General features: G+C 41.8%; 2 protein-coding genes across 8 annotated transcripts; one reads left to right on the plus strand and one right to left on the minus strand.

Moving 5' to 3' along the window:
* Positions 1–2,075: 2,075 nt before the first annotated feature.
* On the plus strand, positions 2,076–6,200 carry LOC127318070 (protein FAR1-RELATED SEQUENCE 9). Of its 4 annotated transcripts, none has more exons than XM_051348690.2 (6): positions 2,077–2,426; positions 2,532–4,595; positions 4,669–4,799; positions 4,881–4,955; positions 5,362–5,437; positions 5,658–6,200. In XM_051348690.2, the coding sequence occupies exons 2-5, from the start codon at positions 2,534–2,536 to the stop codon at positions 5,425–5,427; spliced, it is 2,334 nt and encodes a 777-aa protein (XP_051204650.1). In that variant the 5' UTR covers positions 2,077–2,426; positions 2,532–2,533; the 3' UTR covers positions 5,428–5,437; positions 5,658–6,200. The 4 variants fall into 4 exon arrangements, with proteins under 4 accessions (XP_051204653.1, XP_051204650.1, XP_051204652.1 ...); XM_051348692.2 differs by having other exon boundaries at positions 5,689–6,200; XM_051348693.2 differs by lacking the exon at positions 4,881–4,955 and having other exon boundaries at positions 2,076–2,426.
* A 676-nt stretch (positions 6,201–6,876) lies between these two features.
* LOC127318069 (histone-lysine N-methyltransferase CLF) lies at positions 6,877–15,484 on the minus strand. Of its 4 annotated transcripts, none has more exons than XM_051348687.2 (17): positions 15,128–15,484; positions 14,340–14,696; positions 14,027–14,101; positions 13,614–13,933; positions 13,358–13,495; positions 12,575–12,659; positions 12,318–12,467; positions 12,186–12,233; positions 12,051–12,122; positions 11,379–11,944; positions 10,386–10,521; positions 10,079–10,299; positions 9,641–9,772; positions 8,538–8,628; positions 7,784–7,831; positions 7,568–7,696; positions 6,877–7,412 (listed from the first exon to the last, which is right to left on the minus strand). In XM_051348687.2, exons 2-17 carry the CDS (start codon positions 14,421–14,423, stop codon positions 7,029–7,031), a joined length of 2,679 nt encoding a protein of 892 aa, XP_051204647.1. In that variant the 5' UTR covers positions 14,424–14,696; positions 15,128–15,484; the 3' UTR covers positions 6,877–7,028. The 4 variants fall into 4 exon arrangements, with proteins under 4 accessions (XP_051204647.1, XP_051204648.1, XP_051204646.1 ...); XM_051348688.2 differs by having other exon boundaries at positions 14,376–14,699; XM_051348686.2 differs by having other exon boundaries at positions 14,340–14,699.
* Positions 15,485–24,502: the final 9,018 nt, after the last annotated feature.

A 24,502-nucleotide genomic window follows, 5' to 3' on the forward strand; every position in this document is an offset into this window, starting at 1 on the left:
GATGCAGCTGCGATATTTAAATTGGAGAGGAACCCTCCAACGAACACTCTGCAGATTCTCGATGTGGGAATATTAAGGAGATGGAAGTCCACCAGTTTCGTTTGCAAACCGTAGTTGGTAGGAGAGGATCGGGATCCATAATGTAGAAGGTGAAGAGGAAGAGGGTAATCCAGTTATTGGGGAAGTAATTGCAAAGTCAGAGTTGAATAATCGTTGCCATGGGATCAGCGGTCGAAGCCACATGAGGTGCGTACTGGTACAGTCGGTAGAATAGAGAAGGATGGTCGTACATCTAAAATCCGACGTTCAGGAATAATTCAGGTGATGTTGCTTCACCGGGTTTGAGCTTGCATACAGTAAATGCACGTTAGTGGGATGAACTTTATAGATATTATGGATATGCTAGTTTCATGCAACTTGGAATAACAACTTGTTAGTGACACAATTATATAGATAATGGTTTTTGTGTAGATTCCAGCTATTGTGTTAAATGATGATTTATGTTTTATGATGAAATTGTGTGTGTTTATATGGTCGTAACACTTAGTATACAATACGGTAGTTCCATGCAAACCGGAAATTTTCTCAACTTCACAATTATAAATATAGCCTCATGAAAAGAAAAAAACAAGGTATTTTTTTTCTTTTCCTTTCTTCACCACTAGGTATAATAGTTTTTGTATAGATACACAATACAACGAATATCTACTCCTTTTAAGATACTTTCACATGGTAGCTAATGCTAAAATTATTTTCTATTGTTAAATTCTAAATCTGTGACCGTTTCACGTGTCCACATGTGGTAGTTTTTTACATGGAAAAGTCTTGTTAGATATATGAACACAATATATGTGGTATTCTCAATGCTTATACCATATTAGCTTTTAGTGATCTTCTAAATGATTTTTATGCCCCGTGTGTATATGGTAACTATAAATTTTAGTTGGTAACTTAGCCCTTGAAATGTCAGGTTAGTTCTACGACATCATGGTTGATAAATTTTTATGTTGATATGGATATGGTAGCTTTGCCACACTATAAGTGATAACTTTCATGTTGATCTGGATATGGTAGTTTTACCAAATCATAGTATGAAAAATATTTTCATTGTTGTAGTTTTTCCACACCATAGTTGGTAACTTCTTCACGTTGACCATGGTAATAGGTTTAGTTTGTATTATTTTATATCCTCTCGCTACCTATTCAGTATACAAATATAGACTTGCCACATAATACCTTAAAAAGCACCATCTTATAATGCTCACATAATAGCACTAAAAAAAATAGCATATAAGTGCACATGTTGTTAGTATCCTTCATTTTCAACGCAGAATGTTGGTCCGACGTAGGGACTTACGTGTAGCTAAACATGATTATACCTTTATCTTTCACTAATGCCGTTTCATGCTAGCATGCTAACATAGTGCATTATTTTTTTACTTGGACCTTGTAGCATACTATCGCTGCACAATCTAGAACGTGCACATTAACATACTAAGCTGCCTTGCTATCCATTGCACCTTAAGCTAACAAGGAGGTCACATGTGTAGTTCCTGTTCTGTTGTGGCTCCTGTGTGGCTTTAGTGCCGAGTGGTGTAAGTCGAGGGGGCGGGCCTAAAGCTGAAGGTGTGTTTGTTGTGTTAGGTGGCTGCATTGTGTAGATCATGAGTCTCTTCACATGTGTGATTTTCGTCCCGGTATTTCTCATAAATCAGACAGTGTATAGTTTATATAATTTTTGGATTCAATTTTTCTTCTATCTAATCAGACGACGGATAATGAACAGGTGAACAAAAAAAAAAGTGATTGCATGCTAAAGGATTTTTTTCTAACAACAATCATGTATTTCATTAATAAAAATTTAAATTACATTTTTAAGGGAATTTTTTAAATTACATGAATAAATAAACATACAAACAGAGCAGAACGGTTCTACCTGTAGTCATACATTTTGCGGAGAGTTTATATACTGTGATGGTACTTACCTATGGACCAGATGAGATGGGCTTTATTCGTATGGTAACAGCCCATACACTTCGCCTCCGGCCCATTTAACGTGGTGCACTTCCATCGTGAACACCTGGTCCAGGCAACGCCGCCGCCAGTACCCTTGGACCCGTTCCACCATCCCTGTCGTACACCGCGCGACCAACCCCCGCCCCCATCGCCGGGCTCCGGCGAGACCCGCCGGCCATCACCCGTCAACTCCGTTCCACCAACCCGCAGTCCCCCTCTTCTTCTCATGACCTATCTCGCTCTCTGACCCATCCAAACTCCAACCCCACCCAGCTGTGCCCTAGAGCTGCCGAGGCACGCCGTAGCTTGGGGTCACCACAGACGCATCGCACCCTCGCTGCCCCTTGTTCTGACTCTACGCGTCCCTGCTGTCTCCAACCCGCCTGAAGTATTGCACATTCAGTTTTGAGGTATGAGCATCTTACTCATCCAGTGATTGATTAAACACAAATCACTATGTAGATCCCCCATCCCTGATGCTGTTTACATGAACACCGGTGGAACTGCTTGAGTAGAAATGGACATCAGACAAGGCTCTCAAGAGGAATTGCTTCGAATGAAGAAGAATGGCGAACAAGGGAAAAAGGGGGATGACTCTGGAAATGGTTTGAGCCGCAAGGAGGCAACCGAAGAGCTTATCGGTTGCATGGTCCACAGTGAGGAGGAGGCATACAGACTGTATTGCGACTACGGACATCGAGTTGGTTTCAGCGTCCGGAAGGGCAAACAGTCCTACTTCATTGGCACCAAGAGCATTCGGACAAAAGATTACTACTGCTCAAAGGAAGGGCTTAAGTCTGATGAGCCTGTTACAGAAGCAAATTTCAATCGGCCAGACACGAGAACCAATTGCAAGGCGATGGTTCGCTTTAGAGTCGATGAGAAAGGGCGTTGGACTGTCATACGCTTTGCTCCCGTGCATAACCACCAGTTGGCTAAACCTGGGGAAAGGCACATGTTGAGATCCGCAAAGTCCTTTGCTGTTGGCAAATCAGGTGTTATAGATCCTGCAGCATCTGCTGAACTGCATCCAGTCAATGGTTTCTCTGGCAAGGCCATCGCTTATATTCCCGAGCCTCCAGGCTACACTGTAAGGGAGTGCTACAATCAGGACAACGTGCAGAATATAACACTAGTTGAGGCTGCAGACAGTCAAAGTCTTGTAAGCTATTTCAAGCGTAGAACCAACGAGGAAGGAATGTTTTATTGGGATGTCCAAGTTGATCAAGAAGGTCGCATGACTAACTTCTTCTTCAGGGATGGCAAAAGTAGAAACGATTATGACTGCTTTGGAGATGCTGTTATATTTGACACAACCTACCGCACAAATAAATATAGCCTCATATGTGCCCCTTTCGTTGGAGTTAACCACCATTGGCATAATATTGTTTTTGGGTGTGCATTCTTGTTAGATGACTCCACAGCGTCCTATACCTGGCTATTCAGATCATTTTTGGAGTCAATGGGCGGCCGATCGCCAAAGTCGATCTTCACTGATCAGGATGAGGCTATTATGCAGGCAGCCGAGCAGGTGTTTCCTAACACGCAGCATTGCTTTTCCTACTGGCATATTCTGAAGAATGCGCAGGCTCATTTAGGCACTATAAATACTTCTCAAGCATTTCAAAACATGTTTATGAAGTGCATGCAAGGATCTGACACACAAGAGGAGATGGAGGAATCTTGGGCTGCTATGCTAAATGAATACAAACTAGAGGATAATAATTGGCTCAATGATCTTTACAAGTTTCATAATAGATGGTGCTCTGTATTTAACAAAGAAACTTTTGATGGTGGGATCAATTCATCGCAGTGGGGAGAGGTCTCAAACAATATCCTCACTGGGGTTGCTGATGAATCTACTTCTCTTACACGATTTGCCCTCTTGCTGGAAAAGGTTGTAAAAACTCTACGTACAAATGAATCGGAAGAGGATTTTCGCTGCAGCCAAACTGCTCCGGTTCGCGCAATCAAGCATAGTACAGTTCTGAAGCAGGCTGCGGAGTCATACACGCATAGGATCTACAAATTATTTGAGGCCGAATTTCTGGATGGATGTGGAGCAACTTCATGCGATGAAAGTTCCTGTGGTGGAACCTTATTGAGGTTTGACATAACGATGCAGGGGAGGGGTTCAAAAATGTGGACTGTTCTTCTTGATACATCTACAATGGAAATCTCTTGTGATTGTAGAAAGTTCGAAAGGATGGGTCTTCTCTGTTCTCATGCTCTGAAAGCCTTCAGCCTGCAGAATGTGGATACAATACCTGACAAGTACATTTTGAAACGCTGGACCAAAGATGCCTGGAGAAGCATGTATAATCTCAGTCAAGAGGATTCAACACAACAGGAATGTACCGAGGCTGAACTTGCGTATCGCAACCGTGCAATGCAGTATGCGTATAACCTTGTGTTGAAGAGCCAGGAACTGGAGGAAGCAAGAAAGATATTCTGGGATTCTCTTGAAACAGGGGAGAAGGCACTGGAAGTGTTCTTCGAGATGAGAAATCTGCGTGCTCAATCTGCAAAAGATGCCAGTAAAAGGGGAAAGAAGAAATCATCTAAAGGACCAAGCACCAGTAAGTAGCATCTCTCAACTCACCTCATGCTTATAGCACATGAATTTGTATTTTAAAAAATACGTTACTGCAGAAAAAGCAAAGCAAGCCCTGGCATCTTCCTCAGCTGCTCCGGAACTACTTGCCCAAACTAATGGGCAGCAGTTTCAATCTGCACAAGATGCACATGGTAATGCAACAATTGGAAGACCAGTTTACTACCAGGTACACATAAATCTGTGCAAGAACTTTTCTCTCCTTCTGGCATTCAACTGATCTTATACCAGCATGGTTCATGTTTTGCAGACCTATCCATCTACTCCTATGCAACCAAACCAGATCTTCTTAAATCCAAATACTATGCCTGTTTGTGCACCACAGGTATTCTCGTTGGCAGATTATCCTTATCAAAACTTGTTCAGTCCGCTATTCAGCTGTGCATTATCAGTATTACTAAACGGCATTGTGGAACTCATAAGTGGATATATTGAAGCAAATAAATTTGGACAAATGCTTCCATACAGAAGTACATGTTGTTCCTCGAAGAAAAAATGCAGAAGTACATGACCATTTAGAGTTGTAGACCATACTAAGCAAACCTTCACCACAACTACGTCATATTTTTCTATGTTTTTCTGCCAGTCAGTAACATGTGTACCATCTGTTAACTTGGTAGATGGGTTTAGGATTTCACTAGCACTGCATGCATAGCGTCAATAGAAAGGCTGAAGTGTTCTCGGCCTCTTTTCTGTGAACTTATCGTCGTTTATTCACTTATGGCCAACAGGATTTGTCAACATATCCCGCAATATTGCGTCCAAATTCAAACTTTGGTGGCGCGAAAAACATCTAAAAGAGACAAGGTATACATTTTTTTGAATAATTATTGTTTTCCATGCTACCATATGAAACTGGCTTCATTAGCATATTGCTTTGGCTACTCTGCGCGGAACTAGGATGGTAGGGCTAGGGCTTGTATCACCCTTGCATTTCTTCAATACCTCAAACATCGTAGCTGGATGAAGTCGTGAGTGGTGGTGATAGTAACTTTTGCTCTATTTTCTTGTTTCTTTTAACTTTCAGGTAGATGTGTTTGAACAAATTTTCCTTGTAGAAGGCTGCTACCAACTGCCAGCATGAATCGTAGAGCGCCCTATAACTTATGCTGGGTGCCAAGGAAGGAAAGAAAGGGAAAGCGATTTCAACCATTAGAGGGATCATGGTGCTTGGCTTGTTGGTTCCTGAGATGCTACTCTTGAGAGGAAGAACTATCCTGTCTCATGGCATTTCTTCTCCACCGAGGATAGACTTATGGGTGTGTCCATGTCTAAGTTGACCGAGATTTTCTTAAGTCTCAGTCACCTCAGAAAGTGCAACTGCTTTTCAAAGAAAAGTGCAACTCGGTTCAGTTGCACATTTCTGGCAGTGCAATTGCACTTTTTGCACTTTTTTAACATACTCAAGCACTTTTTTGTAAGTGACTTAGACTTAAGAAAATGTTAGTTGACTGAGACATAGCAAAACCGTAGACTTATAGGATTAATTATGTATCCGGCTTCTTGCCGTAGCTTATTGTTAACCTCACATGTTATATGAGTAAGCAATCAATTATAGTTGTTAACCTCACATGAGTAAGCAATCAATTATAGGTGCAAGTTCTAAAACGAGAATATCCCTTGATTAGCTATGAACAGGACCCTGGAGTCCTGTTTGAAAACGATTCAAGTGGGAGCACGTTCCCTTGGATGAGAAGCCGAATTAAGCTTCATTTCCTTCTCTCAGCCAGACAGTGACCCCAGCACTTGCTTGGCTGTGCATCGCCATCTGTCGTTCTGAAGCAGGCAGCGCCGTGGTTGCTATCTGCAGGGTGCGCAGACTAATTGCCAGTCAATTCAGTTAGCAGAGACTTCACTGCAAAATAGTGAGGATGTGGCTAATGCCTTCAAGAGCTCCATCTTTTCTCCGCAACACACTTTTTACTGTACTGCTCCGCCCACGACATCCAGTGAGAAGGAAGAAGTTGAGCAAAAACTACAGAATTCATATATTGCTCAAAAACTAGACCATATCCTACTATTCTACTTCCTCCATTCCAAATTAATTGACTAAACTTTGTCTATGTGTCTAGACACTGAGTATATGTGCTAGCACCTGATATTTCAAAAGGGTAATACAAATTTTATTTCTAGTTATCAGCTATAAATACTGTCATATTTGGTTTATGCCATGTCAAGTGCTATTCTGAACTTTCTGTTCTCAAATTTTCAGAACCTATTTTATAACTACAAGCACTTTTAAAGGGTAAAACAAACACCAGCCACAGAGCAACCATATTGGTTCCAAAAGTTGTTCATGTTCCAACAAGTTCTGATAACACTGGGGTTCTGATATAGAAAGCGCCAATGTCTTGAATTTTAGCCCTGAGCAAAATAAAATTGATCGATGCTGTTCTCTTCAGAGGGCAGGCATCTTTGCTTGCGCGCAGGAAGGTTGCCCAGGGTCTTCCGCTCCAGGAGCATCAGGCTTCTTTGCTCGTGCGCTGGAAGCTTGCCCGGGGTCTTTCACTCCAGGAGCACCAGGCTTCTTTCCTCGCCTGCAGGAACGTTGCCCAGGATCTTTCGCTCCAGGAGCATCAGGCTTCAGAGCCCACACTGGTGTTTCTTCAGGCTTGTAGTGGTAATCATAGAAGATCTCCTCGCCCACGCCAAGCCGTTCTTTGGCGAATATGCCTACCCTATGATCGCCTGCCACAAACATAACCTTGGCATAGCAATTTGGATCATGGGAATGGTTGGCAAACTTCAGCTTGTTGCCCATTCTGCGGGCATCGAGAACAAACTGCATCGAAACAGTAGCATAAGCAACAGCCAGTGTCTGGATCAAATATGAAATACAGGTTTGTGAATTAATCGAGTTGGCGAGAACAATAACTCAGCGGCCAGTCCAGCATGTAACCCTGAATGTTTGCAGACTATAACTGGTATTTCACCTACCTCGTTATTTAAGTTGAAAAGGAACGACGAATTCTCAAGGTCATATATTGTTCCACGGCTGTCTGCTTCTGTGTGGGAGATAAGCTCCCCAGTGTACTCCCCAAGATATTCATCCTTGCCAACAGCATTCTGAAGATTGTGAAAAGATATTCATGCTTGCCAACAGTATTCTCAGGTAAAATGGAAGAACAATGAAGGAAGGAGCAATTTTTTTACCTTGAGGAATGCTCCCCAGCCACTAACGTCAGATCTCCCAAGTAAGATCTGAAAAAAGAAGTCATGACTAATTCAATGCCACCAGAAGAACATTTTGTTCGAAAGAGAACCAGGACGTTCTAATAGAAAGTGAATACTTTATTTCTCTATACAAAGGGGGAATTTTATTGGGAGGCATGTGTTTTACTGGCCAGCATTAAGTCCATCACGAACATAAAAATAGATTTTGCTTTATACTTCATAATCTCTTACAATTTATACTTCAGTCTGCCCTAAGGCCTGCTGAACTTAAATTGATGGTAAGAAAAGTTTGATGAAAAAGTGCCCAACTTGAATCAACTTTAATGTCTCGGTTTGTTTTCATATTCTAACTGATGTATAACTGCCCAGAACACCCACAAAAAAAAAAGCCATCATTCAAAAGAAATCTGTTCCTAAAGGGTCTTTAACCATTGCTACATCGTTACCAGCTTCAACAGTAACGAGAAGTAGCCAAAAGAAATCTAGACAGTTAAATTATGTCTAAATTGCATCTACCAGTTCAGTCCATGATCAGGTGAAACTATCTATAAGTACAACTTAACGGATTGGACAACTGCGCCTGCACTTCTGCACACAAAGAACTTGTTGTTCTTTTCATTGTCTTTACTTTGGTAAACAACAGGACTAAAGAAATCACTAAACCATGTAGACTCAAAGAAATAATAAACAAGATGCCCACAACAATTGTTAAACATAAGTTAATAACTTTTACCCTTTGTTGTTGTTTAAGAAGCACTTTCATGTTCCGGCATTCATAATTATCACCTCTTTCCTTGGGAAATCCCAATGTACCATCACCGCACCTACAGGTTAGAAAACGAACGGTTCAATGTTATACTAGAAAGACTGTAGTACAAACCACTTCCACAGGGCATTAATAGAACAAGTTCTTAATCATGATTGCGGTGAAAAGGATCATAACTGGATTTCACTTTCAGCATATGTAAGATAACAAAACATCATTCTGCATTTTTTTACTCAACTGCATCTGCTATCCAAATTTTGCTGTTTTAATTCTTGTATAAATGCATACGAATTGAAATTAAACTATGAAGTCAGAGGATTTTCTATAATTGACATGATTTTTCAGAATGAAACTTTAGAAGTTCAGATCATAAATAAGATATTGTTCCAATGAATTTAAATAGTATATCATTACATCAGTTTGAGCAGAGTTGATCAAAGTACATACACAAAGGGGAAGCAGGTAAGCTTTCAGCCCTTTAAATAATGCACTAGCACACATGAGCACCCAATCAAGTATGTTAGCAAATTGTCAGTATCATGTCAAATTACTAAGCTTGATGATTGTCAGACATAGCTATTAGTGATGGCTACAGAACTTATTTTATTAACTTATCATATTCAATCCCATTGTTTAAGCTTCTAATTGCAGAACTGAGTATCTTGAGATACTACACTATAAGCAAGCAAGATTATGTCTGCACTCACAAGAAAAGATTCGTCATTCAACAAAGCTTTTCGTAATTGATGACAAACTTGCATAACTGATAGCTCTGAGCTTTTGCAAATTGCCACATAGACTTGTAATTTGGCAACTTACAACTTGCACATTTACTTGTTGCTGTTGCATGCGATTTCAAATGCACTATCTAATTTCAAATATCTGGTGGCAAAACAGAAGTATCATGCCAAGTTCCACAGGTGCAGGTGGTCAATTGGAACTACTCTGTCTCTGGTACAGGTTTGATCATAGAAGTGCGAAGAACGAAATTAACATGTATGAATGTTGCAATTTTCAAGTGATAATTATAAATGAACTACAAAAAGGTTCGCCGGGTTGTAAATACATACCCTACCCAGCAGTTTCTGCACACATCGGGATCACATTCCCTGTCAGAAGCAAAGCATGGGCACTGGCGACTGCGACACTGGCCCTTTGCACAATGACAACCTCGAAAACGATTATTGCACATTTTCGGACACCTGGAATGCAAAAAGGCAGAAATATTCACACAGAAATACAATTTTCTAATAAGACAGCAGGATGAGGATACCAAATTGTTTGCATGTTACCATCTGTGTGTTCATGCATTAGTATAGCTCATTCCAATCATCATTATTCAAAATTTATCAGACGAAACAACAAATTATCAACAATCCAATAGTAGTATTTGATTTGATTTTATTTTATTCTACGTTGATCCATCTATTGCAGAACTGAGGATCTTCACATGCATGGAATGTTAAGCATAATAACGCAAGTTTCTTATAGGAAAACAATCAACTCACCCACAGTATTTCTCACAGCGTGTCCCATTTTTCAGACACGGACACTCTTTCCCACATGCCGATTGACAACCACATGGATTATATTGCTGATAAAGCTGACCATTCCTTTCTGCAATTCTTTTCCTTATAAGATGGTAGCCTGCAGATTTTGAGGTGTGCTTCAAACGACGGATTTTTCCTCGCCTTCTAAAAAACCGTGATCTGACGCGCAACTCATGTTCCTGTGATGTCAACATTGGCAGCACTAACATTAGATGCCACCGGGGGCCAAAATGAAATAAAAGTAGAAGAGTACATTGAACCCTACCTCTATATGTCCGTCAGCAAGAGAATCAAGACCGTTAAGAACTCCAGATGCGCTGCTGTTATCAGTATACTTCATATACTGAAAAATATCGCTGCATGTTTTCATTCCACCAAGAAGGTTTCGAGCAATCAAACAACTGCATGAAAAAAAATCCATGGGTATTATAACATGTACTGTGCCTCCTAGCAGGTTTGTATAACTCTATCTATTCAATGAGACGAAACGCAGAAGTCATAAAAAAATTATAACGAATAATTCTGAAAAGCAGGGTAAACTTATGACTACAATAATGATAACGGACAGAGGTGATTTGGAAAAAAACACATTAAGTGTTATGTGCTTGCAAATTTTCCTGGAAAACAACTAGTTTCCTGCCTAGGAAAATCAGTGCCCAATATAAGTTGTAGTGGGATCTGTGCAGTCAACATTTCGAAATTTAACCATGAGTCGATTTTTTTAGTATATGGTTCTAAGCAGAAGGCCATAGTTCATGCAATGTTTAATAATAGAAAATTCATAAAGATTTTCTTTTCCAACATTTTTACAAACCCCACAACCATTCCGCACTTGTAGGATGATGAAAAATGTGTAAGTAAAAGGCATAAATTATACAGTACATAAATTTACTCACTAAGGAACCATGGAAAAAGTTTTCTGTATGGCGGGATATATCCCATGGATTTTAAGATGCTGCCTTATGGACACTTAGGCGGCAAGGCGCCCTGGCAGCGCCTTGGCATTTGCCCGCCTGAGGCACTTAGGAGTAGCTTAGGCAACAAGGCCGGGGTCAATCACCTTATGATGCCTTATCCAACTTAAAAATGGTATATCCTTTCCCACATAACCTTTTACTCAGTTCAGTAACATGTTTACAGGTTACGCAAAGCTACACAAAAAATATCACCTGACTGGTTGTATAAAAGGAAGCAGCACATTAACATTAAGTTCAAGGTATCGAAAACACTGATATAAATCATAGATGAATCGTCCAACCTGTTCCTTCCGAAAATCTCCAAACCTTTGACTAGAAGCCCTTTCTCAATCACCTTCCAGGATCTACCATTATCTTCTTGCCTGCATATATTCCCATCAGCAGATTCTTCTTTCTGCAAACTATCATGACCATATGTTGCTGAATGTTCAGTATTTTTCCCCTCCGTTGAATCATTATGATCTTCCGCTAAAGCTGTGTTCTCCATTTGAGGTGCATCCTTCTTCTGAGTACCTCTTGTGCTTGGATAAATCTGTTGTGGGGATGCAACTGAATCTTTGTGTCCATTCAGTGTACGGGATCTAAGCTTCCTTGGCCAAGGGCACCCACCAGACTTAGTCCTTTTCTTGATTCTATCTTTTGGGCTGATTTGCTGCGGAGATTTATTGCTTGTTGGATGTACTTCTGAGTCGTTGCTTTCTGAGGCAACCCTTTGGGTTGAAGAGTTTTCACCCTGTTTTTTCTTATTTGAGGCTAACTGCTTCCTTGTATGATCCGATAAGCAAGTTGTCTCGGTATCAATAGTCATGTGACGATCAATTGTGGTAGTAGAATCTAGTTTGGAGGCCTGTGAAAATATGGTTCGCAAAAGCAATATCAATGTAGTATCTTTCCTGAGCTAAATTGTCTCACAAGACAACTTTTCAGAAGTCATAGAACATAAAAATACCAACCAGTTTATAACAATGAATACCACATGGTAGACCATTATCGTCCATACTGTTCCAAGGTGATTGCTTTTCTGTCTGTATAAAGAAAGCCAGAAATTAGAAAACGCACACAGTTTTGGAAATAACTTCAAAACTTACAGGAAATAATAAATCTTGAGAACACCCATGTAGACTGCAATCAAAAACCTGCCAATGTCAAGATGAGCAGAATATTCATCAGCAAACCAAAGGTATTACAGAAATCACGTGGTGGTTAATAGATGGACATACCAGACATCGCCGACAAAAGAGATTGTCAAAGGAATCCAATGCTGCATCCAAATCTTTATCACGGTAGACATCTTCCACGTTGGCATTAAGTTTGGACATTTCTTTAACAGAACCCTCAGTTTTCTCCCCATGTAGGATCTCATATCTGGCCTGTAGATTAGGGTTGTGTGTGTTAATTGTCACTATAGTGAAAAGGTGAACTGGAAAAGGAAAAGCCAAAATGCTATTGAGAATAACTGACTGAAGAGAAAACTAGCCTTTATATCATCAGCAGCCCTATTAATATGTTGAGCTAGGGTTTCAAGCACTGCATTAGACTCGCCGCATCCTTCAATGGTCATCCTAACAAAAGAGTTGCGGAGGAACATAATTTATTACACCAAATCATCAAAATACCCAGTGAGAGGAGAGCATCATATAGCAGAAGCCAAAATCTATTGTTGATCTATCAAGGTTAAGGAAGGTGAAAAGTCATCAACAGAATACTCAGATTAGAGCTACACGACGTGAACTCCATATTTATGTTCCTTGACCTATATGAGGGTAAAACAAGACGTCCACCCAGTTTGGAGTAAAACAAAAATAAGCTTACTTTCCTGGGGGTCCAAGCTAGCCTAGTTTGATTATGCACCTCCATTGAACATTTTGAAAAAATTAACACTTAGACAGCTGCAGCGACATCACGTAAATAACTACATAAGTGACATTTTGTATTTGCATTAATTGAATAATTTATAAATTTTGATAACTTATTTTAAAAACAAAAATGTGACAGCCTTTAATTTCAAAGTGAAGTGTTTATTCTAGGAAATGTCAATTAGCAGTCAAAATAAATGTAAATTGCTTATGTATCCTGATATAGTGTGTTCTCTTAAGGAAAATACAGCAAAGCTTTAAGAAAAGCAAGTGCAATAGCAATCATTCAAAAAGCTGTGATTCTTAGACCATAGCTGATGTTAATCACAAATAAGTGCAGAAGCTAAGCCTGAGTAAGATACAGTAATGCAAAAGAAAACAAAGGAAACACCCAGTTTGTTTACCGAATAATATAATCTTCAAAACCTTTGAACTCATGTTTTCCCTCTTCATCGCTGCAAACTAAAGCTTCACCACAATTTGAATCATAGTAAATCATTTGTCGACCAAATACAGATTGATCTTCCGCCGTCTGCTGGTTCCTACATGGAACCGCGAGAAATCTTGTCTCAAGAACCCTATGAAACATTACTAAAGAAACACTTCTGTACGCAAAAGGGGTTCGGGGAAGCTGAGAAGTGCATGTGATTATAAACAGACCTGTGCAATAACGTCCATGTTGTATAACACGGAAGTCTCAGTACTTCTGGTAGTTTAATTGGCGTAATGAGTGCATCTGGATTTCCACCCAACACAGTTGATGTGGCATCCGGAGTTTGTTTTTCATAACTGACAATATCTTCCTCAGCGGGTGATACTCCAAGACTATGCATGGAACAGAGTGCATCATCTTGCCTACTTGTCAGCAGATTCGAGACTAAGTCGGTGCCTTTTGATGTATTTCTTTGCCAGACCTCTGAAGTATTGCTAGTATTTCGTGTAACGGTAGTGAGCTTACTCCTGTTCTCCTCTATCTTTTTCTGGAAGAAAAACATAGCAATCAGAACGAAAATAACCCCAGGAATGAGTAAAAAAGACACTGAGAAGTACAGAATGTGTGGTTTCCAAAGCACCTTGCTGCAGGTAAAACGATCTTCTATAACTTTCGTCTTCAACGATTCAATAACGCCTAACACGTATTGGGGGTCCTACATAGATAGTAGCTGAACTGTTAAGAACAGTACTGAACTTGGGCAAACAAGGATAAAAAAGTAAAAACGTTATATAGAGAGAACTCTCAATGTCCCAGTTTACTGTTAGTAAAAAAAGATGCAAGTGTCCAATGTTGTGCGGCTCAGGATAACTCGAGAATCCTCATATATGGGCAAACTTGTAAGACAAACAGATACTGAAAAAAGACGGCACACAGTGAAGAAAAAACTGTACTTTTTCAGAGGGTGGTTGTTCCGGTGCCCAACTCACCGCAAGCACCGCACTGCTGCGAGGCTTCCTCGAGCCTCGCTGCCCCATTCCTGCCCATGCCAGTGAGGCGGGCGAGCTCCCGCCATGGCCGGCGCCGCGAGCTCGGCCCAGGGGCCCAGGCGCCTTGGATTTGCCGCCACTTGGTGCTTCTGCGCAAATCGGCCGTCCACCCTGCCCTGCCACTGGTGAGGCCTCTTCGTCGTGCTCGCGGGCCTCACACGCTGCCGGCGCCGATTTCGGCCGCGACAGGAGCTCCCTGCCACCGATTGAGCCCGTTTGTGGCTGGGTCGAGCTTGTGGGTGGCTGGTGCCTCTCCTCCCCCTGCTATTAGAACAATGAAAAGTTTAAATTGTATATTGATTGATATCAAACTAGAGTTGGAAGTTGGAACAGAGTTTATATGCATGTTCATACAAATAGAGCAGAAATGGTCTTACAATATGCAGTTTTTTTACTATCACAAAATGATGCAGGACTCATATACTGTAACGTGGTTTTTCATTACTGCTAAAGTTGCTCTAATGAGTTACACAACATGACCAGGACATCCCAAAAATCGATTGGTACTAGTGAATACAACAAGGGCGGGGATCAACACGCCGAGAGGCAGCGGACTCGAACTTCACATCGGTAGCGGCGCAACATCAACCCGCCCACATTTCGTGGTTCGTGGTAGGATCCAGCCACACGGCGTGCCTGGCGGATGCTAGCTCAAGGGTTTGAAGCAACCACGGGATGGCTCGACGTCGTACCTGATCAGAGACCAATATGCCCAAGGCTGCGGAGAAAGCATGGACGCGACGAGGTAGAGCGGTATGGCGGATTTTGGCGGCGGCGGCGCGCGTAGGAGGCACTCTAGGTGGCGGCGGAGGAGGAGGGATTTCGCAGCCACACTGGTCTCTCCCTCGAGGCCTCGATCTCTCTTTCTCCGGGTCGAACCCACACCGGGAGCGGCGGTTGCGGCTGAGAACCTGTCTGCGGCGGCGGCCATCCAGTCGTGGTATCGTTCCGCGGCGGTGCCCGCACTGTGGTGGTGCTGTGGGGCCTCGCGACAACAAGGCCCGGTCCTTTGGAGCCACGTCAGCTTCGTCTACACTCTTTTTTTTCGCGAAATCACTCTTCTCTTCTTTTTCTTCAGATCAAATCATTTTCTTCTTTCTTTAGCTTTCACCAGGTTATAAAATCCTTTTCTTAGATTTCTTTCCGAAAAATCATTACAAAGTAGATCGAATCATCTTTGACTATTCCCGTCGATTTTAGATCTAACATAAGAAAACTTAATTAGCTTCCTTTCAAAGACGAAAGTACCGCCGATATATGGCTCATGTGATAAACCTAATCAATTCGATGACTCGGAATCAGAAGCATAAGAACTGATTTCGAAAAAGAAGCATAAGAACTGGGGTTTTCGACGAAAATTGATGTGGCTTAGAGGATAGGTCAAATATTACTTTTTTCTTGAAAAAAGATTTTTCGAAAACTGTTAGATGGAAACCATTATTCATCTATTCCGCCGACTTGGATCTAGCTTATAGACCAGATCGAATGGCGTACAAAAAAAATTGATAACTATCTCCCAAAAACTTAAGAGTACCACCAACCCATTGTCTAAACGGTGTTGGTGGGTTTTCTGGAATAGTGCCTCTATCATGTAACAAACCAAGCGAATCCCGTCGAAAGTCACAAACATATATTTTCGTCGGAACTGAAAAAACCGAGCAAACAAATTCACGCGTAAGGCAATTGTTTCTAGAAGATGCAAACCTCATTGTCTGGAGGGGGAGGCGAAGGAGAAGGAGGAGGAGGAGGAGGCAGACTCGGAGACGCGGCCATTGACAACAAGGCCATCGCCGCCTCCGCCGCAAGGGGACAATCCCCTAGATCTGGGAGCATCTGCGCCAGATAGCTAACAGTGCGTTTGTCAAGGGTAAGCTGTGTATTGGGCTCCGCGAAAGGGTTTGACCGGAGATGGGTTATAAAGGGCAGGGAGTGAATAGGTGTATATGGAATTGCCTTTTCTAGTCATCACCCAGGCGACGACGCTCTGGAGATTATATGGTGGCTGATATGTGGGACCACTTAGATGGAAGGGTTGCTATGATATTTGTGGCGGGTAAGTTTGTTGGTACAAATATAATTGAGAGTAGGTAGGTAAGAATTTTCCGAGTATTTACACGAAGGCAAAACTTGTGATTTAATATAATATCAAAAGTCTGAATACGGCTCGAGCGTTTTCTTCTTAGAATGTGAAATTCTATAAATATGGCCAACACCATAGACTTATGGTTCATCAATTATGGTGGAAACCGGAGAAAATCATTTGAACACCAAGTAAAAAAACATATTCCAAAGTTCCCTAAAGAGTTATAGGAAAAATACCAAGAGTTGGATAGGTGATGTTCTATGAAATTTCAACTTCAAAGTCCAATTCTTTTGCGGCGTACAAAAATACCAAATTCAACAATTAGAGAGACAAAATGTACGAATTTCACTATTTATACATAGCTTTTTTTGTTTCCTTGCCTCTCAAATGAATATGGGCTTGGACTTCCAATTTCACATTTTTTTAGAAAAATCTAGATATCCTATAGAAGTTCACAAGAAGTACAAAATATCTCAAAAATAATAAAATTTACATTGATTTCTTTGGACCACCTAACCAGCGAGTTGTCGATGCACCGTTGTGTCACCACACCCCTACCTGACGTTGTTCATGACCGACAGGAAATTTTCATGCATGTGCCCCTAAGGACCATAACCATCACCACAGAGCCAAAGTCAACTCTGATGAACCCTTGAATTGTTCTAAATCTTTTGACACTTGTAACACTCAAACTGAACGAGATCCACCACTCCATGGGAGCATCGACTGGAAGATTTCCCGCTATAAGGGTACATTGCTCCTAAGTGTGTTTTTGGTAATTAATGACAATCCTCTATGGACTAATATTTTCATTGTCTTTATATGAAGGAATATTTCATAGGTATTTCTTGAAGTTCATATGTTGAATTCAAGTGTGGATGCCATGAATATAATGTTATACCTTCGGTATTGGCATCAAGGTCATCGATTTGAAGAGAAGAATACCATATGATCAAAAAGAAGAAATCAAGATGGAGTTCTTGTGTGGAACTCAAGTTAACCATGCTCTAGCTTATGTGTTAAGCAATGAACGATCAAGATATTATGATAGATCATGAAGAGATACATGGTTAACCAAGACTAAAAGTGAAGATTGAATTCAAGTTGGTCAACACATGAAGCATAAAGATTGTATCACTTTGGATCATGTGATCTAGCTTGTGGGGTGGTAAGCCTTGTATGCTTCATGATCTAACCCACTATATATGTGCATTTGTGTTTTATATGTGGGTTAGGTATCTTTTCATGGGCATGCATCAAGAGTATGATCTCATATAGCCCATGAGAGGATGGCTTCAATCTTGGATGTCATCAAGGTTGTGAAGGGAAAGTTCAAGATGTGTATATCGAGAAGATCATCTTGAAGCTTGCCGTCTATTTGGTGATAATGGACTTATGAAGATGTATCTTAATGGAGCTTTCTCATAGTGGTGTATGGGGGAGCAATCATGAGTCTTCACGAAGCAACAATGATCAAGTGGGCATTCCGACTTGAATGAAGCATGAAGCGTCATCATCAAGATCAAGCAGGATGCGCAAGGCAAATGTATGGGCTTGCTAGGTTTTCCTTTTATCGACCTCAAGGTGCTTGTTGAGAGACCGGGTTATAGGATAGATAGCCGCACTATCAAGAGGGGCTTTCGGTTGAGTAACTTGATCGCATCGTGTTAGGGAGCTCAATCCTTTGCATTCTTTGCATCCCTATATTCTTGTTGCTTCTTGGTGTTTGTTTATTTGAGGTTCTTGAGCTGTTGCAAGCTTTACAACAAGTCCAAGTTCATCTATAATGGAATTCGTATGCATCTTCTATTGTGTGTTCATGTTTGGAGGTTTTACCGGTTTGTTCTTTTATAGATAGGCCAAAACTTTTATATTGTTGTTCTTACTCAATGGTTGAACTATGATGTTCCTATGCATAATGTTTTAGATGTTGTCGTGATTCCAACGAGCCCACAAGATCGTCGAAATCGGAGCTCGGATGCAAAAGTTGTCGCATTTTCGGCATGTGGCTCGGCTAGTTGGGTGCTGTTGCCGGGTAGGTTGGCAGCCAGCCCGGCCTGCCGGGCTCAGCACCGGGTTGGCTTGATTTATGTCCCAAACGGGCATATTTGGATGGCCTACAAAAGAGGGATCTTCCCTATTTTTCTAAGTGTTATTTAGCACGTTTTTTGTCACCATTGTTGAACCTCTTGAGCTTGCTTCCTCCCCCTTCCCTCCTATGATGCTTGCATCTTTTTTAGGGTTTTGTAAGAGGAGATCTAGATCTACAATCCCCACCAAATAAATCCTCCTCTAAGTGAGGGGAACTCTTGGGATCTAGATCTTGAAGTCATTTGTTGATTTCCACCCTTATTCTTCCTCTCTAGTTTCTTCATAGCATTTGTTGCTTTGGCGGAATTTGAGAGAGAAGGACTTGAGCACTTTTCTTGGTGTTCTTGCTTTGCATTCTTGTATAGTGTTGAGCTTTCCAATATGATTATTTCGAGTGAGAGACCGCGAACTTGTTACTCTTGGAGGGGTGACCTCCTAATTGGCTTGGCGGTTAGTGCTCCAGTGACCTCTTCGTAGAAGATTATGAAGAGGCCTGAACTTATCCTTTGTGGAGCTTGTGAAGTGGTTGTAGAGCTTGCTTTCACCGGAGTGGATAAAAAGCTAGCCATAAGGGAACTGTGTTTGTCCTTCGTGGTATTGGCTTAGAGAAGAAGGTGAGCCTTCGTGATGTTCGGGAGACCTTCGTGGTAGCCCGCATTTCTCCAATTCCAACATGACGTACCTCACCTTGTGTGGGGAACACGGGAATACATCATCTGCGCGTGCCTCGGTTATCTCTATACCCGAGTTTACTTTCCTTGTGATAGCCACGGTGCCTTGTTAAAAGTTTATAAATTTCACACATTTATAAAACAACATCTTTTCCAATAGGGCCATTTTTGAGATTTTTTTATCTTTACTATTAAATGGGAGTTGGTCGTTTGACACTCAACGCACTTTGGTGGTCGTCATTGAAACCATCATGTCCATCCAATCTACCGCGGGCAAATTCCACCGTTCGATCGTGTGTCCAGCCCCACTCGCGGAAACCTCTCCCTCGACCCTCCAAACTCCTCTCTCTCGTTCTCCTCCACCCACATCGTTCTCTCCCCCACGATCCGATCGCGCCGCCGCCTGTGACACCCACCTCCCCGGCCATCCCATCGCACTGCCGGCCAGGCCTCCGAATCTCAGGCACCTCTCCTCCGCTTCACCTCCTCTCGGTGACCTCGAAGCATCCCTTGGAGGAGGGATGCGCGAGACCATATGTGTCTGGCGGCTGGCCTTGCGGTCGCTCTCGTGGCCCTTCCCGCCTCGCCACCGATTTCGACTCCGAGAACCTCCCTCTCGTAGGGCGCCGTAGGCGCCTTCTTCGGCTGCCACAGGCGCCGTGCGTAGAGCCCTCGCCTCCCACGCCCGACAGGTTCACGCATGCCTTCTTGAGTTTGTTTTCTTCCGTGGTTCTGCCCTGTCGAGATATTCGGCGCCGTGAACTCTGTCTGGTTTGCAGGTGCGAGGCTAGCAGGCCCCAGAGGGTACTCACGAAGCGGCCCAGCAGGTGGTTCTAGATTCTAATACATTTTTGTGTTATTATTAGACGTTGGCTCTAAATTCTAATACAGTTTCGTGTTATTATTAGATTAGACATCGCAAAGTTGCAGATTCCCTTGTCTCGGGGTTGGCTTAGAGCCACATTTCTTGTTACACTTCTTTGTTTGCTTTCTTGGGCTTGCCAGTGTCCATGAATTCACTTAGGTTGAAAGAAGTTTTTGTTACTCTGAAGTTTGACAAATGGTCAACGAGGTCACCATGGGCTTTCCCCAATTCTCGTAGACCTACACTGTAATTTGTTCGCTTAGTTTCATACATATTGTTAGCCCTAAAGATTACTCTTTTCTGTCACAATCTAAGCATGCAAGGACATCAACACCTTCGTAGTTATATATTTTGAGAGGCGAGTATTTATTTGAAGTAGGGAGGGAGGAAATAGTTTCTGACACTTTCTTTTATCACCTGATAGTAAAATAACTTTTTTCTGTGTGGGCGCTTACTGAAATTGGTGTCATACTATATTGTCTATTACCAAGTTGAGCCGCTCAGTGATCTGCTCTTGTATCCTTCAAATGTGCCAAGATCTTCCCTATGAAGCAATGTTATTGAAGTTGCCTTAGCACAAATTAAATTGTTTATTTACTTTAGAATTCTGCTTGTCGTATTGCAGGGTTGGCCAGGGTTACTCTAAGAGATGTGCACTTTAATTTTATCAATAATGATCTTCTATGACATGTGGCTGCAAAAATTAGAAATGGTTGGCTCATCACCATCCATTCATCAGCGAGTGATGAAGATCGAGGATTTGGGTGCATCCGCCTTCAAGAAGTGCCAGGTATTTTACTCATTATGGAATGCAAGCACTCTCTTATTTGATTGTACATGTCATTAATAACTAGAAATTGTTCATCTAGCTGCAATCATACATGTATAAAGCAGTATGGACAACATCATACTTCTTCCACACAAAAATTAACTTATACAACGATAAGAATGGCAAATTTATCAGCTGGCGGAAAAGTGGACCATCTAGATCAATAATCTTGGATGGGAGTCTGCATGGTTGCAAGGAAGTATTTGTCTTGTACGCCTTCAACAATAGTGATAACAGCACTCAGAGAACTTTATGGGAATTACATAAATATCACACCAAAACACAATGGACCCTTTTGGTTTGACGCTGACAGGCTGCAGCGCCTCTGCGACCTGTGCACTGGTGCTCGCAGGATCGGCAGTGTGGTTGATGCTCGCACATGAATGTGGCGGGGAAGTCTTACAGCTGGGTGTAGCACATCAGAGCACTATGCGCTTTCTTCTCTCTTCCCTCCAATCCCTATGAGTACCTCCAGATTAGAACCTCTGTTAGCCTCGGGTGCCTCCAACCTCTGTAAAATCATCTCCAATTTTGGTTGTGAATTGAGTTAGGATTTTCACCTAATTGGTATGCATCTCTTGAACTTTCAAGTTGGATAAAAAATAATCACCATGGTTATGTTTGCAGTTCTGAAAATCCTATCTTCATGTAGCGTTGAAATTTTCCTGCCGGTTGACATAATCTCAGGCACAATAGGTTGTACTGAATCAAGACTAATAGTCAATGATGAAGAATTCAGGACTGTTTTATTTTCTCGGGCTATTCAGGGCTGTCCTCGATACCATCCACTATTCCAAGCACTCCAGCGTACGTTGGCGTCCACCATGGTTGGTTAATACTAATTGCCTGATGATCATTCTTGATTTGGTACTATATAATATATATTTTTGGATTGTTTGATATGGTGGGGAATGCTGATCTAGAGATAGTGTGTTTTTGGAGTCTTCTCATGGAAAAGGGGCATAAAAAGTGTGAAGGTAATGTGGACATGATCCTCTTTCTATTGATTTATCTTTAGAGGACAACAGATTTGGCATCCCTATCCTGTTACGCACTTGTTGCTTTTTGGATTAGATAGAGAAATGGTAAGATAATGTGGTGATCTGGGTTATCCACTTGTTGGTGGTACATCCAGGTGTCGTGTGACCTGCAATGTTACTGGAATTAAGGTGCCCATCTGATTAGTTAGGAATCTTTAAATTTGGCTAGATTCCTTCTAATCTTTACAAATATTTATTCTAATGAGGCAATTATTTTACTCTCACTAGGTTGTCGATCTAATAGCACCCTATCAAAGATGTGGTAAAATTGGTCTTTTCATGTTTAGTATCATTACAGAGTTTATTGGTCATGCAAAGATGTTTGTTGTGCTTTATTTCGCTTATTTCTACTTATTGTTTATTCTAGGTGGTTTAACGTACTCCTAAGGGTAATGACTTGTATAGGCAAATGATCGAGAGTGGTTTAATTAAGCTTGATGACAAGCAGGTAAATGATATATTTTTAGTATTTTATGGCCATTCTTATGTATTGGGGAAATTTTCCTTACATGGCAGTTTTTTCTGCAGAGTGAGCAAGGGTGCTCTTGTCTATGCTGCTTGTGATGGTAAAGCACACGTCCGTTGGGAACCCCAAGAGGAAGGTATGATGCGTACAGCGGCAAGTTTTTCCCTCACTAAGAAACCAAGGTTATCGAAGCAGTAGGAGTCAAGAAGCACGTTGAAGGTTGATGGCGGCGGAGTGTAGTGCGGCGCAACACTAGGGATTCCGGCGCCAACGTGGAACCTGCACAGCACAACCAAGATACTTTGCCCCAACTTAACAATGAGGTTGTCAATCTCACCGGCTTGTTGTAACAAAGGATTATATGTATAGTGTGGATGATGATGTTTGCAGAAAACAGTAGAACGAGTATTGCAGTAGATTGTATTCGATGTAAAAGAATGGACCGGGGTCCACAGTTCACTAGTGGTGTCTCTCCGTAAGATAAATAGCATGTTGGGTGAACAAATTACAGTTGGGCAATTGACAAATAAAGAGGGCATGACCATGCACATACATGTTATGATGAGTAGTGTGAAATTCAATTGGGCATTACGACAATGTACATAGACCGCTATCCAGCATGCATCTATGCCTAAAAAGTCCACCTTCAGGTTATCATCCGAATCCCCTCCAGTATTAAGTTGCAAACAACAAACAATTGCATTAAGTATGGTGCGTAATGTAATCAACACAAATATCCTTAGACAAAGCATTGATGTTTTATCCCTAGTGGCAACAGCACATCCACAACTTTAGGGGTTGCTGTCACTCCCCCAGATTTAATGGAGATATGAACCCACTATCGAGCATAAATACCCCCTCTTGGAGTTACAAGTATCAACTTGGCCAGAACCTCTACTAGCAACGGAGAGCATGCAAGATCATAAACAACACATAGATGATAGATTGATAATCAACATAACATAGCATTCATTATTCATCGGATCCCAACAAACGCATGATACGTCTCCGACGTATCGATAATTTCTTGTGTTCCATGCCACATTATTGATGATATCTACATGTTTTATGCACACTTTATGTCATATTCGTGCATTTTCTGGAACTAACCTATTAACAAGATGCCGAAGTGCCGATTGTCAAGTTTCTGCTGTTTTTGGTTTCAGAAATCCTAGTAACGAAATATTCTCGGAATTGGACGAAATCAACGCCCAGGGTCCTATTTTGCCACGAAGCTTCCAGAAGACCGAAGAGGAGACGAAGTGGGGCCACGAGGTGGCCAGACTATAGGGCGGCGCGGCCCAGCCCTTGGCCGCGCCGACCTATAGTGTGGGCCCCTCGTGTGGCCCCCTGACCTGCCCTTCCGCCTACTTAAAGCCTCCATCGCGAAACCCCCAGTACCGAGAGCCACGATACGGAAAACCTTCCAGAGACGCCGCCGCCGCCAATCCCATCTCGGGGGATTCAGGAGATCGCCTCCGGCACCCTGCCGGAGAGGGGAATCATCTCCCGGAGGACTCTACGCCGCCATGGTCGCCTCCGGAGTGATGAGTGAGTAGTCTACCCCTGGACTATGGGTCCATAGCAGTAGCTAGATGGTTGTCTTCTCCCCATTGTGCTTAATTGTCGGGTCTTGTGAGCTGCCGAACATGATCAATATCATCTATCTGTAATTCTATATGTTGTGTTTGTTGGGATCCGATGAATAGAGAATACTTGTTATATTGATTATCAATTTATATCTATGTGTTGTTTATGATCTTGCATGCTCTCCGTTACTAGTAGATGCTCTGGCCAAGTAGATGCTTGTAACTCCAAGAGGGAGTATTTATGCTCGATAGTGGGTTCATGTCTCCGTGAATCTGGGGAAGTGACAGAAATCTCTAAGATTATGGATGTGCTGTTGCCACTAGGGATAAAACATTGGTGCTATGTTCGAGGATGTAGTTACTGATTACATTACGCGCAATACTTAATGCAATTGTCTGTTGTTAGCAACTTAATACTGGAGGGGGTTCGGAT

The sequence above is a fragment of the Lolium perenne genome, chromosome 7 (genome assembly GCF_019359855.2).
Source record: "Lolium perenne isolate Kyuss_39 chromosome 7, Kyuss_2.0, whole genome shotgun sequence".
In the NCBI taxonomy this organism is placed as follows: Eukaryota; Viridiplantae; Streptophyta; class Magnoliopsida; order Poales; family Poaceae; genus Lolium; species Lolium perenne.

What these genes read in the sequence shown, in the direction of transcription:
- LOC127318069 (XM_051348687.2), bottom strand. Translation starts at nt 14,423, where the DNA reads ATGGGGCAGCGAGGCTCGAGGAAGCCTCGCAGCAGTGCGGTGCTTGCG. An exon ending in TTTGAAGATTATATTATTCG is followed by an intron (nt 12,660 to 13,357) that starts GTAAACAAACTG and finishes CTCTTTTGTTAG; the next exon opens with GATGACCATTGAAGGATGCG. An exon ending in GTATTCATTGTTATAAACTG is followed by an intron (nt 11,945 to 12,050) that starts GTTGGTATTTTT and finishes ATATTTTCACAG; the next exon opens with GCCTCCAAACTAGATTCTAC.
- LOC127318070 (XM_051348691.2), top strand. Translation starts at nt 2,534, where the DNA reads ATGGACATCAGACAAGGCTCTCAAGAGGAATTGCTTCGAATGAAGAAG. An exon ending in GAAGACCAGTTTACTACCAG is followed by an intron (nt 4,800 to 4,880) that starts GTACACATAAAT and finishes CATGTTTTGCAG; the next exon opens with ACCTATCCATCTACTCCTAT. An exon ending in TGCCTGTTTGTGCACCACAG is followed by an intron (nt 4,956 to 5,361) that starts GTATTCTCGTTG and finishes TATGGCCAACAG; the next exon opens with GATTTGTCAACATATCCCGC.